At 47.9% G+C, this 17257-nt stretch overlaps 1 protein-coding gene across 1 annotated transcript in view; it reads left to right on the top strand.

Moving 5' to 3' along the window:
* Window positions 1-16591, top strand: part of HS3ST3B1 (heparan sulfate-glucosamine 3-sulfotransferase 3B1) — a 30000-nt gene extending 13409 nt beyond the window's left edge. The window contains exon 2 of the mRNA XM_056506136.1: window positions 12432-16591. Within this exon, the coding sequence (XP_056362111.1) occupies window positions 12432-13050 (619 nt within the window). The 3' untranslated portion in view covers window positions 13051-16591. The remainder of the gene's footprint in view (window positions 1-12431) is intronic.
* The last annotated feature ends 666 nt before the right edge of the window (window positions 16592-17257 follow it).

The following is a 17257-nucleotide window of genomic DNA, read 5'->3' as shown; positions in this document are numbered from 1 at the left end:
CAGGTGTTTCTGAGTGTCACCTGTGTTGGACCAGGGCTGGCCACTCACATTCAGCTGCTTTTTGGTAGCTGGAGAGATGCTGCTGCCATGATCACTACATGGATACTTAACCAGAAAGTTAATTTATAAGTGTGCCATAAAAATCTATATCCATGTAACTGGCATGGACCTCCACCCTAGAATGGCCCAAATCAGAGGTTGTTTCTCTTGAGCTGATTCCTTTTCTGGGAAACAGGGAAACTTCCCTATTGCAGCACAGCTACAGTGTGGCAGCATGTTGCTGCCATACAGGTGACTGAAGGGTATGAGATGTGACCATCTCCCCCAGATGTGCCCTCTGGGTCCCAATCAAGGTGTACCCTGCTTGCTGGGCTCACCACCTCCTACATACAGCAAAATGAGTCCCTGGAGCAGGCCCTGGAAGAGGAGGTGCTGCAGGGATGAGGCTGGCAGGATGACCTCCTGTGGGCTGCCTGGATTAGGAATTCCTCCTGGTGTCCTAGCCAGGGGCAGGAGCCCCAGGATGCTCTGGTGTCACAGGTTCAATGAGCCAGGAGGATGTTCTGCTCCATGTGCAGTGGTGGGTATTTAGACCCTGGGATGAGTTTGGTGCTGCTAGGTTTGGGCATCTACCTCCTGGAAACACCTGGTGCTCCTGGGAGAGCAGCAGAATGCCAACAGGCTGAACTCTATCTGCAGTGCCACCTTGTGTGTCTCAATACCCACTTCTGCCTCCCTCAAATCCCAGATCCCCACACCTCTGGGGTTTAACCTGATTATATTGCTCTCTTTTCTGTAGAGGAAGCATTTCCTCAAAACCTAGGAGGAAGAGAGATGTCTAGAAGAACTGTGAGGAGCAGTGCCTGGGGTGGTTTAACATCTTTAAGATGATTAGGCTGTTGCTACAATTAAGAGAGCAAATTGGTGGGTATGGGAATTGTTTGGGGCTATGGACTTGATGACTGGATGGACACTAGAACTGGCTGATGCTCTTGCCACACTGGTTGCCTCAGCCTTGGTGGCAGGGAAGGGGTGAGAGGGGATGAGAGGGAAGAGGCTGTGGTGTGAACAGTGGTCGTTGATGCCTCTTGGACATGGTTGTGTGGCTGCTGTGGGGCAAGAAAGCTAATAGCAAGGTGTAGGCTTTGTTTGGGACTGGTGGGAAGAGCCCAGTTGTTCTGATGGAGTTGAAGCCAAACCCCAGAGATCAGAGTCTCTGTGTTAGTGTGGACTATGTTAGCCCCATATCCTCTGCTGCAGGAGACCCTCTTGTCACCTGGGTACCATGGATGTGTTTGGGATATACCACCATTATGATTTCTCTGTCTAATTTTAAGCCTCTTCAAAGCCTGGCTTATTTTGCACAGGCCTACTCTGAGCTAGCAAAAAAGCCTTGTAAGACCTGTTGGGTTTTTGTCTTTTTTATTTGTCTCCACAATTAAGCCAAAACCTCCAGACCATGACTCTTGGTTTTTTTTTTCTGTACAAGGACATTCTGTGTTTGCAGGTGCTGACCCAGTCCAGATGCTGGTTTCAGCTTCCCATGAGGGCAGGACTGGTGCTACCTAAGTAAAGCTGAGTTCAAGAATTTATATTGCTGGTGCAAGGATGTTTTGAACTAGCACTCTTCAAGAGCAGAGCTTTGCCTTGCAATGAATCTGTAAGTGGATCTATCAAATCTTTACATAGTAGGAGGTTAGTACACATAATGTTAACTCTAGGCTATAAATTCTTGAGGGAGGAGAAGTTGCTGGTCTTTCTGGTTGCAAAAGAACAAGAGACAGAGGCAGTCCAGAGAATTTTTTTTTTTACCAGGAATGAGTTGTAGGCACTGAAATCCTTCTGGACGCCTAAAATTCTTCCTCTTTCCTCCCTTTCAGTCTGTTGTCCATTTAATTTATTGAGAAAAAAGTTGCTACAGCTTTGTAATAAACTCTTGTATATTGTGACAGTAATCTTGGCTTGTTACAAGCCTACAAGTGGTGCACTCTGGAGTAGTTGCTTATTTCCCAGAGCAAGCAGAGCTGAGCTGCCTCTTTCTGGTGGAAGTGCTGGGGACTCACACTGGTGGCCTTCAGGTGCCAGAAGAGAGGGAAGAGGTTTGCACTGGTGCAAGTAAGGCACTCCTGCAGGGATAGATTCTAGTTAAACAATCCAGATGGTGTTTGAGAGGTGTCATGGAGCAGGAATAAAACACAGAGTTTGGTGTAGACAGTTGATGCTGTGATCTGCTGATAAAGGGGCTTTAGTCCCAGTTTGCCAGTTAGCTCAGTCATATTTCCTGCTGAGTTCAGGGGATTTTTCCCCCTTAAATCATGAGTTTCACAGACCTTCCCTCTCCTTGCTCTGCTTTTAAACAAAACCAGTCTTTTTGTCCTTTTGGGGGGAAATGGAGACAGATTAGAGTAATCTCACATGACTTGACCAGTGGGCAGCACAGCCCAGTGATGCTGGGCAATATTCTAAAGAACTCATCCATAAACAGCAATTAGCTTTTAATTGTGGCAGTGCTGCCTGCCCGGGGCTGCAGGAACAGCATCAGGAGCTTTTTGTCGCTGCAGTGGCACCAGGGGGACCCTCGGCCATGAAAGGGGAGCTGCGGTGACCGAGAGGAATAAGATGCTCATTTCAGCCCCACCCTCTTACTGGCTCAAAAGCTCTTATTTTCAGAGCAAAGCACTATTGAAGGGTCGGGACAATGGAGCCCAAATCCTGCTGGGGGAAGGGAGATGCTGGCAATTGCATCTTTTGTTGCTGTTCCTCCTTTACTTGCCTATGGCCTCCCCCATTCCACCCCTCCAAGAAACCCACATAGATGCTCGCTAGATGATAATGCAATCACTTTCTTGGGACCTTGCTAATAGGATTATAATTATTACTGGAGATGAACTGCAGTGAATAGAATATTTACCAATTCGTCTTAAATTATTGTAAATCCCTCCAAAGCAGCCCTTTGATATGTAAAGTGCAGTCCTCTCCCCCCAGTGAAGATAATTATTTAGTGGAAGTTCAGAGCTTTTGAGTATGATGGGGAGTAGAAAGAGGCTTCCGTGTTTACGTAGGGAGAAGAGGAGGGTGTAATGAACTAGGGACATTGATGAATATCTTGCCTGGCTCCAGCAAAGGAGGAGGGAAAGTTCTTGCTTAGCAGTTGTAACATATCACGCTGTTATTTGGGGAAGAGGTGAAAAAATTATGGGATATTTGGCCCTTCCTAATCCAAAGGAAGCTTCACATCCCCACAGCCTGTGTTCAGTTGATGTGTGATCTACCCAGTGACAGGAGCAACATTCTGAGTTTGTTCTATAGGACTCGAGGAATTTCTTTTTGAGGAATGACCAAGTAACCTGGGAGTCCTCAGCCTGGCAAAGAGATTTCCTGAGGAGGGAAGGTATGGTGCTCGCAGACTTAGAGCTAGGCTGGAGATGCAGGGAGGGATGGACTGGTGTGATGGTACAAGGGCTGGGGCTATGGTGCAAGAGCAGGGTCTGGTGAAAATGGGCAAAGCAAGGAGCCTTGCCTTGGATAGGCTGTGCATGCAGAGGTTCAGGAGGAATCATAGAATGTCCTGGGTTGGAAGGGACCTTGAATATCCCCTCATATCATCCCCTGCAGGGATACTACCCACTAGAGCAGATTTCTCAGGGCCCCATCCAATCTGGCCTTGAAGACTTACAGGAATGGGACAGACACCTAGACAAGAGGCTGGAAGAGAGATTGACTGAGGATTATTAGGTGGACAAAATGCATCAGACAAAAGAAGGCCTCTGGAGCTGAATTTGGATAGAAGCTGGGAAAGCAGTAGGGGACAGCATGCTGCTTGCTCCATTCTTGCTCTGCCCTTTTCCTCCTCTGGCCAGGGCTGGAGATCCCCAGGCCACAAGAGAGGAGAGGGCCACAAGCAGAGGACTGCACCCTGTGGGCACATCCGTGTGAGTGTCTGCAAGGAGGATGCTCTTCTCCCAAGTTTCCAGGGTGGTCTCTGCTCCTTGAACCCTTCCTCCCAGAGGCTGCCCTGCATGGAGCATGAGCTCAGGTAGGAAGGGGGATGGCTCTAGTCAGCCATCTCCAGGACCACCTTTATGCCTTTGCCTTCAGTGCTGAGGAAGGGCATGTCCCAGGAGTGACAGCAGCATCACCCATCAACCTCACAGGAGTCTTTGTGGAACCTGGGCTTCTCTACTGTACTTCCTGGTGGAAGCATAAGCCTGTCCTCTGCAGACAAGACTCCCACCAAGCATTTCTGCTGATCTAAGCTATTCGTCCCCTATAGGTTGCAGCTATATGTATATGGTACACCATATACATTTACATACAGAAGGCAGCAGCCCTGCAAGGGATAGCATGTCATATCTTGGTTATGAGACTGCTTCTAATTAACCCATTTAATCTCATGCAGCAGGAGGAGGCATTTGGGTGAGAGATGTGTTTTGGTTGGCTCAGGGTGGGAGGCTGCATTTGCAGCAGAGGCTGGTGGAGCTCATTACACTCAGTGCTGTTTTCAGAGGCACAGCACCTCCATGGATCAGGCCCTGATTTGTCCAGGTTGGTGCTTGAATGCTGCTGCAAACTGACTGCTCAGCTCTGTGGCTGGGTTAGCTCCCCGTGTCCCAGCATAAAGAGGGTCAAGACTCCATGGTGGCTCCTAGGTCTGATTTGAATGCAGTATCTTTTGAAGAGGTGGACACAGTCTTTTATTAAAAAAGCCCAAACCCTAAACCCTGGTATGTGCAGCAGTGTGTTGCCCCCTGTGTCATGGCTGTGCCACGTGGAGTGGGGATGAAAGGGCCCATCTGCTGCTGCCCCGCATCTCCCCACTCCCCAAAGCTTTGATGGGGTTTTTAGCTGCACCAAAGGAGCTTAGGTCAGACTCCACAGCCATACCAAAGCCCGTCCCTGTGGGGTACATGGTGATGCCACCCGTGACCACTGGCTCTTTTGTCCCATTGAAGTCCCAGAGCACCTTCACGTAGGGTTCTCTTCACACACCATTACTGTCCTCTCTCTCCTTTAATCCCCAAAATTCCCCAACAAGTGAAAGGCACCTAGCAGATTTGGGGCCAGGGAGCAAGGAGGGTGGGAAAAATATTAATTTCAGGCCAACATATTTTTTTCCTTCTTTCCCTCCTCCTTCGCCTACTCCTTCCGCATCCCCAAAGTTCATTAATTCCCATCATCTGGTTTGTGTAATCATTGTGGCAAGTGTTTGATGGAGCTGGATAGGGTTACATCCGTTTCAAAAAGGCTGAGGCTGGTTCCCAGCCATTCCCTTTTATTGTTGTATAATTTGCCAACCCAAACAACAGACTCCTGCTTGAGACAAAGGCACACATGTTGCTCTTACCACTGCTCATAAAAAGAGGAGAGACGGCCTGCTACTGTACAGGTCTGTGGAGCAACAGCAGCTGAAGCCAAGGAAAATTTTGGTAAGATGATGTATCAAATAATAAAGCAGCAAGCACTCAGACCCCCCAAAGAGGAATTTTCTATTGCTTCTTCTCTCTCTATTTCTTCCTCTTCTTCCATCTCCCACATTCCCCCATCCCGTTGCTGACACCAGAAAGCAGAATCAAAGCCAAGAAAGTAATTTTGAAGCCAGTTGACCTGTGTGCAGGTGGCTGGGTTTGTGATGCAATTAAAACACTTTATTACTTTAGCAGTCTTTCCCAGAGCTGGTCAGGTTCTTGCTTATAAGGAGTATTGCTGGGTTTCAATGGTTTTGAGATCAGCCAAGAAGGGAAAAGGGCCTGGTAGGGTTGGGATGGGACCACTGTGGTGGCCTCAGGAGCTGAGCTGGTGATGCTTTAGAGTTTTGACTACCAGAGCGTCTCTGAGTTCTTGCTCATGGTCAGGTGCCAGTATGGGGCTACAGCTGTGTGATTTTCATCCAGTCCCTGGCTGCTCTTACCAATACATTTTTCCTACTTTCTGACAGCAACATGCTGCCTCAAAAACTGGGAACAATTGGGTATCACCTTGGCAGAGGGGATGAGCTGTAGGGCAAAGCTACCACCAATGGAGGTACCACTTCATTCTTCTCTGGGTGTCTATATTCTTTTTCAAGATGTTAGGATTGGCTCACATGGCCTAAATTTATTTATGGAGAATATGGGGAGGAGAGAAAAGGCAGAGAAGCAGCAGGAGTCAGAGTGAGAATTGCCTGTTGCAGTAAAGCCCTCCTTAAAAATGTTTGACTTAAAGTGACAGACAGACTGTGGTGTGAAATGAGTCCTTTGGTTTTGGTGGGATCCTGGCTGGAGCAAAGCTGAACAGGACCATGCTGGGATGGGAACAGGGTGCCAAACTGCCCCTGGGATGGGGACAAGAACAGAGGGAGATGCAGCAGACTAGAAAGCATCAACTTCTGAGGCGATGCATCTTTAATCTCCCTCATCTTCTGCATTTGGTTCCTCAGAGCTGTTCCAAGCAGTCACCACTGGGCCTGTTTGCTTTCCAACCTGTAAATTAAAAATGCAGCAAAAATCTTGAATTCATCATGTGCATTAAGTTGTACCATGTTCTGGGTTGTTCTGGTTCTGGCTGTACTTTAGCTTGGTGTCATCTTGGCTTTTCAAACCCTCTGCCATTACTCTGGAGGTTAAAAGCTCTGTTTGCCCCTAGGACGGGAGGAGAACTTTGGTGTTTACCTTCTGTATTTCTATTCACCTTCTCACCATAACTTTTCAATCTAATTTATGCAGTTTCTTGGACAGACACTTAGGAGGACTGGGAGGGGACATTCCCCAGAAAAAAAAGTCAGATTGTCAAAATTTGGTTTTCTGAAAATGAGTTCTCTTGAAACATCAGTGAGGAATGAAGTAGAAACTGGCCAGAAATAGGTTGGATGCTTTGTGTGTGCGGTGCAAGGTTGCAAAACAAATCGTTCTGGGTTACAGGCCTGAATTTGCATGAATATGGCTGATGTTCAAAAGAGTTTGACTTGCTTTTCCTCCCATTTCCCATGTTTTCCTTGCTTCTAGGGAACAGCTGTGGAGGGCAAGTCTGGAAATTCTGCACTAAAGGTGATTCTTGCTGTATTTGCTGGCAGAGCTGCTCGAGACTGCTGTTAAGTGCTCCTCAACCTGCATCTCATAGCTGCATCCAGGTGCTGTGGTGTTTTATCCTGACCATAACAGCACCTCTCCTGCTTTTTCAACACCCCTTACACAGCTGTCCATCTCCTCTGAGACAGTTTTATCACCTTTTCCGAAGGGAAACTGAGGAAGCACAGAGGATTGAGGAAGTGTGGTGATGTGGAGAAGAGATGTTTGAGACTGGAAAGTGCCAATGCTGCAGCTGCATTACAGGACAACCCAATTTTAAGACTTACCTGTGGGACTCATTACATGAATTTGTTGGAGCAGGGGGAACATCTCCCAGAGCGGTGCTGGGTGGCTCCAGGTGCTGGGTAGGAATATATCCAGCATGAAACCTTCCTTGGAAAGGAAAGCTCATCTGCTCAGCTTTGGGGCTTCTGTTGGGCAGCAGGACACCTGTGTGCTGCTGCCAGGGGCAGGCACTCGTGTCTGCAGCCCCCCGGGCTTAGCCCTGCCATGGGCTCCAGGCCCCGGCAGAGTGGGAGGGTTTATCCCAGCAGGTGTTTGCCATGCCAGGAGGTGCATGGGGAGACCAACAGACATCCCCAGGGATAAAATCAGACACCACTGCTGTGCTCTGCCCTGCGTTGGTCTGTCCTACCTGTCACAAATAAAGCAGCAACAGGTTGTGGGGGTCCCCTCGCCCCCCTGGCCTGTTCCTCCTTGAGAAGTAGCAGCAGATTAGCCTGCAGCCCCTCTGTGCAGACAAAAGCTGCCACAAAGGGCATTAGGCTTCAGGATTGGATTACCATGTGGCCACCTGTCATCCCCACTTTGTAAATTTATCTCACTCTCGGTCCGGTTTTCACATTAGAGACGTTTGCGCTTAAAAAACCCCCATAAAATCCCCTGCCCAGTGCCCCTCCAAGCAACAGCCTGGCTGAGTTCATCTTAGTATCCCTTCTTATTCCAGGTTTCAGAGCTGTGTGGGGCTGGGGATTAGGGCTGTTCAAATGAAGACAGCCTTTATTACATTAGTTTAAGTGGTTAATAGGTAAAGTAGGCCAATCCATCTTTAGACTAAGCCTATCACTTCACCTATGAAGGATGCAGGCTTCACCAAGGAAATGTTCATTAAAGGAAAAGCTTTTCCTCTGTCCTTCCTGACATGTTAATAGCTCAGGGCTAGGGGCTTGCTCTTCGCCTGTGCAAAGTTCATAGCTGTGCAAAATTCATAGCTGTGCTCACACAGCAACTTCCTCCCCTCACTGGGACCCAGCTGCTGGCAGCTCTGCCCTAGTCAACAGTGCTGAGCCCCACTAGTGCTTTGTTATCTGTGCTGGGTGGGAAATAAAGGATACTGGGAGTCTGCTGGTGCTCCTCATCCTCGTTTCCTTCTTCCATGCTCAATAAGCAGGCATCTCATCCCTTTCCAAGCAGAGAAGTGGGGATGGAGTTCAAATGACAGATAGAGACAGTGCTTTGGTGCTGGGACTCTGTGCTGTGGCATGTTCTCAAGGCCAGAAGTATTTGTGGGTTTGAAAGGATTAGACAGTTCATAGTCACTATGAAATGGGATGATAGGGATGCAGATATTGTCTCCAGAGGACTTTGAACTTCAGGTTGCCAGAAGGCAGGAGAATAACAAGGCAGGAGGGGTGGTTTGCCAAAGTTTTCATACTATATTTTCTACTACAGTTTCTGCTATGGCCCTCAATGGTGTCTCTATCCAGCCCTGGGGCTCAGCTGAGCTCCCTGTTTTTTCCCACAGCCTGATTCTTTCTTTCATCTCCCTTTGCTTTCCCATATGGACAGCAGTGGTAGCTGCACCTCTGCCTTTCTCACCTTGTGTCACACAGTGCTGGCAGGAGCTGCCCATGTCTCCATGGTGCCTGTGAATCCTCCATGGAAACAGAGGCTCCATAGCAGTCACAAGCTGCCCCAGGGTGATCTGTATCCACATCTGAGCTGAAAACAGGTTTTTGCTGGATCCTACTCCTTTCTCCCAAGGGGCTGCACCCTGCCAGGGCATCGTGGCTTCTCACCATCACAGCTCCTCTTTCCTCTCCCAAAGCAGCCGCTGTAGTTTAGTATGGTCCTTGCTGTCTTGGAGCCCCAGGAGCAGATATGTTTGGGTCTGGATCTGGTCCTCCTTCCACCAAAACCTATGTCCAGTTTGTTGTGTTGAAGCTACATTGCTCTGCTGGGCCAAGTTGCCCTTCTCCAGCTGTGGCTTGAATGGGAATAAATTCTTCTTGGTGATTTTTCCACCACTGTGAGTTCAGACCAGCCAATGTATCAGTTCCTTCTGTCACTGAGGCTCTACTGTCTCTGGCTGCCAGCCCGATGGATGGTGCCTCTGTGGGAGATTATGGAAACCATGGGAAGGTACCTCCCAACTGACCTGCCCATGCAATAAAATTTTGCTTTCCTGGATGTGATGTTGTCAGAGGTTTAAACCACATTCATGGACCACAGTATTTGGCTTCACCTGCAGCCATCTTCCTTTCATGCAGCCACTTTACAAACAAAGCAGAGTCTGAGACAATCTTGAGGGTCTTAGTTTTTGGCTATGCTTGGCACCTATGTGGGTACAGTGAAGGGAGAGCAGGAGCAAGGGCTTGAGGGCTGGTTTTGGTGGATCCAGGTCTTGTACATGGGTTGAAGGTTCTGTTTCTATCTCTGCTCACCTCAGCTTGTGTTGGCTAACATGAGTAGGTGTGTCAATGTGCCTTGTTCTCCTTTGCTTGCTCTGATGGCTCACCATTAAAATGTTCTTAAATTGCTAAGAATTCAGGCCTTCTCCAAAAATAACAATTTGGGAGGTTTAGACTTGCCCAGAACAGAGTGCTTTCAGCCACAACTGCAGTGTGGGTCCAGGAGATGAGCTGGTCTGCAAAGGGAGTGACACCAGGCCAATGGATACCTCTTAGGTAAAGAGTTACTCCCTGCTTTCTTCCAGTAATGATGTGCTCCTCTGCATTTGCTGAAATGCTAATTAGGAGTCTGTGTTTCCCAACTGGATCAACAGACTTGGCACTCCATCCCCAGCAATTTCCTCCTGTTTTACAGTCCAGCCCTACCCAATGCCTTTCTTGTGCAAAGAGAAGGAAAATAAACCTTGCATCATTCCCATGAGACTGATAAATACTGGCTGTAGTAGTCCTGGAGGAGAAATCAGTCCCAAAATGCAGGGCCCCTTAGAATCAGCAATCTGATGAAGCTGACCTAAAGCTGAAGGGCTTCATGCAATGTGGGCAACCTGAGAATGTTTTGGGAAGCTTTCTCTTCTCAAGGCAGATTCCAGACCATTAAGGAATTCATGGGTGGCAAACAACCTCTTAAGCTGAAAAGCAGTTGGTGGCCAGTGCAGGATGTAAAACTTGAGTTTAATGTGGCCATTAAAGGAGACACCCCTTAATGAGCAAATGTTGAAATCTACATCAACCCACAAGAAATTAAAGAGTTGCTCTGAGCATTATTGCCTGGCCCTATTCTGTGACAGCATTACGGGGTTGCAGAGTCGGCCAGAAAGGCGAAGGATTAGTCAGAGTTTTATTCTGGTTGCTGTTTCTGGCACACACACCAGCTCCCACCTTCCAGAAGCTCTCACATCCCAGGTACCTGGTAGATCAGAGTGATTTTTATCTGCATGTGAAACTCCACTTGTATGGGCTTGAAATCCTAGCCTTCAGGGTTGCCACCATCTCTGGCCATTACTGGAGGTTTCCACAAGCTGATATCCTCTTCCTCCACAGTCCAGCTTGTTCATCACCATTTCTCCCACAATGCCATGAAGATCTGGCACAGGGACTGTCTCCCACCTTGGCAATATGGAGAAGGGGCTTTATGAGCAGCCTCTAGGCACAGCTCACAGGGAGGATGGAGGTGCACCCACTGGGTGCCCCTTGCCAGTAAACACATTGCACAAAGGTAATGCCAGAAGCTGATGAAATAAAATATCAGGTGTAGTGTGAGCCCACCAATAATTGCATAAATGACTAGTGACCAAATTTCATAGACATGGGATGATTTTCAGTGCAAACAGACCTCTCATTCTCAGATCCCCTGTTATTTGCCCTCAGAACAGATTGGTCAGTTTTCTTCCCTTGAGTTCTTAATCAGGGCAACCATTGGCTTTAGCACAAATTATCAGTGACTGTTTTAATTGCAAGAGCCCTGGTTATCTTTGCTGGGGAAGCATAAAAGTGATGAGGGAGGAGATGACTGTTGGGAACAGCCTGCATGCAGTGTCGTATGGCTGAGGGAAGCACAGCTTCAGGCTTGCAGATCACACACTGTGCTGGGTGGATGCTTTGAAAACTTAATCAAGTTTTATAGCTTTAATTTCGTGCCTGACTCCCCTTTTGCCTTTTCTTTTCAACTGTCTCGCAACCCAGAGCAAATTAGTCCGTTTGGGCTATTAAGGGAAAAAACTGGCAAATGGTCTAAAATAATTTGCCTAGTGAATGATAGGGAAAAAATTACTCTTCCTGCTTTATGCCACTTCCATCATTTCTGTAAACTCCCTACTTTTTCTCCGTGTGGTTCATTAGAAATAACCAGGGAATAAGGTGGAATTGCTGAAAACTTTAAGTTTTTTTAAGTACTTTGTAAAGGTATGTCCTGCCCATGCACCAAGGTTGTGTTCGCTATAGTTGTATCCCATATCCTGACGTGCTGTAGCCTGTGGAGCGGTGCTGGGGTGGAGTTGTCTTCATTGTCTCCTGGGCTGGGATGTGCTGAAGATGCCATGGGCAGCTCTTGATGCTCTTTCTGGTTCACCTGAGGAAACAGGCGATAGGGAATAGTAAAGCAGGGGGTGAAACTGGGTGCAAGAGGACACCTGTGAGTGAAGTCCTGCTGTTGGCAAGCCAGGGAAAAAATTGCACCCTCTTGCCTGAGCTGGGAAAAGTTTTGCATTTGGGATGCTGAGGGAAAGTGAGATGGACATGCTCTAGTGATCTCCTGCTTTTCTGCTGTACCATCCTCTCATTCCCATGGGAAATGAGCTCTGGATTGGGGCTAAGGTCTCAGTGGGGTTGACATGAGCCAGAATGGCTGTTCTGGCTGGTGCAGCTCAGGACCCATCTAGAGCCGGTGTGGTACATGCAGCCATGGTCCAGGCTCAGAGCATTGCTCAGCTAATCCACTCAGGGATAACTGGGGGATTACTCAACTGGATTTCTAATACAGCCTTTGTTAATAATCCCCCCCAAATCCCTAAATCAATGGGAAATTGATTTCTCTGTATGATCCAAATGGCCTGTGAAGGTATCTTAGAGAGAAGAATTCTTGTATATCTATCTATGTGTGAACATACATGTAAATGCATATGGATATTTTTGTTCCTCTTCCTTGCCCTTCTGACTGATGTCTGTGTTCTGCTGGCAGGGACCTGATGCCCAAGACCCTGGAGGGACAGATCACCATGGAGAAGACCCCCAGCTACTTCGTCACCAAGGAGGCCCCAGCCCGCATCTCCTCCATGTGCAGGGGCACCAGGCTCATCGTGGTGGTGCGGGACCCCGTGACCAGAGCCATCTCGGACTACACCCAGACACTCTCCAAGAAACCTGACATCCCCAGCTTCGAGAGCCTGACCTTCAAAAACAGGACTACAGGCCTGATTGACACCTCGTGGAGCGCCATCCAGATTGGCATCTATGCCAAGCACCTGGAGAACTGGCTCCTCCACTTCCCCATCGGGCAGATCCTCTTTGTCAGCGGGGAGAGGCTGATCAGTGATCCTGCAGGGGAGCTGGGCAGGGTCCAGGACTTTCTGGGCCTCAAGAGGATCATCACTGACAAACACTTCTACTTTAACAAAACCAAGGGCTTCCCGTGCCTGAAGAAGGCAGAGGGCAGCAGCAAACCCCACTGCCTGGGGAAGACGAAGGGCAGGACCCACCCTGACATTGACCAGGAGGTGGTGCAGAGGCTGCGGGACTTCTACCGGCCCTTCAACATGAAGTTCTACCAGATGACAGGGCAGCACTTCGGCTGGGACTGAGCCTGGCATGGGAATGTCCCCTTTTATTACTTGCCCAGCACGGTTTGCTTATATAAAGAGATATATATGTATGTAAAATGTACAGAAATCTATTTTATAATAATTTATTTTTAATTCCTAAGCAATTAATTCACTAAGCTGCCTAACCACACTGACTAGAATGGTAGCCTGTAACCTCTTTAACATTCCACTATGTTTAATTCTAATGTCTCTCCTTTCCTTGTGTTTTTCCCCTTCTGCTTTCTGTTTGGTTTGGTTTGTAACAGACAGTGCTTCCACTTTTCCTAAACAAAATTTGTATCTAAAAATCAAAAGAAGCAAGAGAGGGAAGGGAGGGAGGGAAAGCACAAGTTTATTTTTGTTACGGGTATCTGGCCTTTATAAACACTTGCTTTCCCTATTCCAGTGTCCCAGTCTCTGCTCCAGTGTTGTGCTCCCTCATCCCACAGTTTTCTAGTTAGTTCCACAGCCCTGGGGGGTGTTTCTCTGGGGTGAGTGAGAGGAAGGCTGGGCATTCCTGCACCCCATATACCTCTGCTGAGCAGCAGCATATTTTCCCAGTGGCTGTAAGTGTGGGAACCTCAAGCCATACGGCTCCTGCTCAGGATTGTTAGGAGGGCAAGGTGCTCTTTTTCCAGCAGAGAAGCTGCAGAGCCTGTTGCATAGGCAGACCTCTCAGTACAGTTTTCCTTCCTTCTTTTTGTCCAGGAGGTTCTTTCTCACAATCTCTCTATGCATTTAAAATCTTTACTGCAGGACAAATGTAAAATGCTGTGTGGTGCTGGTCAGACTGACTTGCAGAAAGTGTCGCTCCAAGAATACCCATGCACACCAGGCACTGCTGGGAGAATGCAATGCCTGCAGCATGTGGAGCACCCTCCACCCACTAAATACACCAGCTCAATAACTGGGAAAACCTCAGGTGCCTGCCTGGCATCCCAGTATGGAACATGTCCTAGGACATGACACAGGCACTGTTACCTCCAGCCACACAGCCACCGCAGCACTTCCCAGTGCATGAACAAGGGGAGCAGCACCCTTAGCCCTCTTAATTCCCATCACTTTTTGGTCCAGCACTCTAGCTGTGGTCTCTCCCAAGGAGTGTCATTTGCTTAGAACCAAGGAGAAGTGCTACTTTACCAACAAGGGTGAGTATGTATCAAGGCATGCTGTGGTTAGGGTATTCCTGGAAGTCCCTGGTGCCCTGGCTGAGCACAGGGGTAGCAGCCAGGCAGGACAGGAGGCTCCAAGCATGTAACCATTAACCTGAATTAAATCCTTCTCCTTGTAACCAGTTGTTGTGGGACTCCGTGACAGGTTAGATGGGCTGTCCTGAGAGCTCTGCCAGTGTTTTGTAAGCTCAGAAGGGCCTGATAAGCACTGTGTGTGTCTGATGCCTTATCATTGCTGTCAGAGGTTCTGCCAGCTTGACTGGAACACTTTCAGAGCAAGGTAGCAGAAGAAGTGATTTTCTCATTGCATTTTTAACAGAAACAGAGCTATGATGTCTTTGAGCAGACAAAACTCCCCACACCTTACCTACAGCACTGAAATGATGCACTGTACCATGCATCTCCAGGTATTGCTCTGGGAGCACTTCCATAAGCAGTGTGAGTAAAACTGGAAGTAAAAAAAGCACCAATGGGCAGAGCATCTAATTTCATATGCATTGCCCATAGAAATTCATGTCCTGCACATCTCCACAGTTACCCATAGCTCCCCCATGGAGGTGCCCATTGCTGAGCTGTGCCCAGCTGTGCTGGGGCCCATTCAGTAGTGTTTCCCAAATGTTTGTTTTAGTTTGCAGCCTCCTCACTCTTGCCAGCCCTTTCCATCTCTCTGCTGTGGCTGTTGGGTGTTGAAAATATTCCTCAGAGCCTGGACTGCTCTGTCTGGGTCTTGATCTAGTCCTGCTACAGAGCAGACAGAGCAAAGAGCAGACTTAGCTCTGGGTCTGCTGCAGGTGCCAGAGAGCTGCCCTTTGGAGTTTTGTTTAAACCTGAGTGCTTTTGGCTTGGCTCAGCAGTGTCACACCTCCAAAGGGATTTAAGGTCTCACATCACCGTGTGTGGGTTCACACTTGGGGTGCAGTGCACATGGGTGACCTCAAGGAAAGGGAGAATTTAAGCATAACATCATCAGGCTGAGCTGCCTACAAAGCTGATGTGAGCAGGATGCAAATTCCTCCTTAGGGTTTGCCTCCAAGCACATCTTTCCACAAACAGGGAAGTTCTTTTTTTCCCTGAGCCATTTCTAGTGAAGAAATGGCACTTTGGGCCAATGCAGTCTGACTTCAGGGGGTACAGGTGGGATGTGGGACCTGCTGGGCTGTGCAGGCTGACACCCCCTGCTTTCCCCCTGTCCTGCAAATCCAGCTGCAGGCCTGAGCAGCTGGGTGGATCTATGCACTTTTGAGGGGTTTGGCTTCAACTCCAGCCAGGTCCCTGGCTCTGTTTCCTGCTGCCAGGACAGGTGACGAATGCAGGAGTGTGTCTGCTTTATCCCAGACCCTGCCACTGTTGGGTGACTGAGGGGAAGGAGCTGCAGACACTGAGAAGAAAATACTTCCTAGTGGAAAAACAAGTGATTTTTGGTTCTCAAAACCTCAGTTGTCCTTCTAGCTGCTTATGCAATACATGGAAAGAAGCTTGACTTCTCCACTTGGCTCTTGGGTGAGCTACCAGCCATAGCTGTGCCACTTTCCCAGAGCTTTTCAGTGGTGCAGCCTCCAGGACCTGTGTGTTGGCATGGGCTCCTTTCCAGGTGCTTCCCTCCAGAGTATGTGCTGGCTGCTCGGTGCTGGAAGAGTTTTGCTTCCTCTATGTCTTCCTTGCTTTCCTGGAAACAAGTTTTTAACATCCCAATGCCTTCCTCAGTTGTACAGCAGAGTGTGGGCTTCATTTGTGTAATCAAGCCCTGCTGCCAAGAACTGTCATGGAGCAAACTTGTTGGAGAGTGGAAATACAGAGCGTGAGGAATAACTCTTCAGACCATAAGCCAATTGTTAGTCCTGACTCAATATCCTTCATAATGGAGTCTGGACTAGACTTTTAATGTAAAAAAGCCTTACCTAACAAATATGACAATGAAGGTGAATTCTCTGTGGTGATCATCTGGTTGCTAATATTGGAATCAGTGCATTTTTTTTCAAATACTCCCCCTTATTTTTTAAATTAAGCTTGGAGGTGTGATCAGAAGTTTTGTTGGTTGATTTTTTTTTCACATTGTAATATTAATTTATGGCTGAGTTTCATTCAGTCCTGTATCCAGAAGTGCAGTATAGCTATTAGTGACGTCATGTCTGTAACATGGTTCTATAGTGTAGTAGCCAATTTGTAAAAAAAAACCAAAACAAAATAGAAAGAAAAACAAACAAAAAAAAAGCCACAAAAAAGAAAATCTAAAAAGAAGTATATGGAGTATTTTGTGGTATGTACAACACAAATTAATTTTACACAGAGAAAGATGTTTCTAGGAAAATGAAATTCTGATAATTCATACTATTTGTATGAACAAATAAAAACTCTATTTTATGAAGTGACAGGCACGGCTGTGTTCATTTGGGAGGGTTGGATGTGCTGTCCCCTGCCCTGGCATCCCAGGACCCCAGTCCATCCCAGGACTCTCCTGCAGCTGCACTGGCGCAGTGGCAAAGCCCAGGAGCCTGTGCTGAGCCCAGAGGGACTCGGGCCTGAGCAGGGGCTCCCATGCAGCCCTGGGCTGCTCTGGAGCCCGAGGTTTCCTGGGGCAGAGGTGTCCGACTTCAGCCAGTGCTGTGGGGGCTGATCCAATGCCTGCATCCAATGCCAGGTCGGGGAAGAGACCTGAGGGATTAACCTCGGCCCTGCTGCCAAAACTGGATGGGCTCAGGGATGCCTCAGGACAAACTCAGTCCTTCACAGCTGCAGTGGAGGACCTCTCCAGTACCAAGTTACTTTTCCAAAGCTTTGCTTTTACTGCAGTGATGCTGATCCAGCCTCTGGGGCCAGTGGTTACTGTTGTTCCCTACACACTTGGCATTTTTTTACATAAAACTTCATTATTACTAAATTCAGAAGAGTCCTAGGTCAGTGCTATACAAAGCAACACCTGAAGAATTATACAGATCTATATAATGTACCAAACACCACTAAAATTAATTTAAATAATTACATTTTTCTTTGCAAGTCTTGCATCTGGTGCAGAGCAATTGATGCTACTCTTTCAG

Source organism: Oenanthe melanoleuca, chromosome 18, assembly GCF_029582105.1.
Source record: "Oenanthe melanoleuca isolate GR-GAL-2019-014 chromosome 18, OMel1.0, whole genome shotgun sequence".
Classification (NCBI taxonomy): Eukaryota; Metazoa; Chordata; class Aves; order Passeriformes; family Muscicapidae; genus Oenanthe; species Oenanthe melanoleuca.
This window is presented reverse-complemented; position numbering and strand designations above follow the sequence as displayed.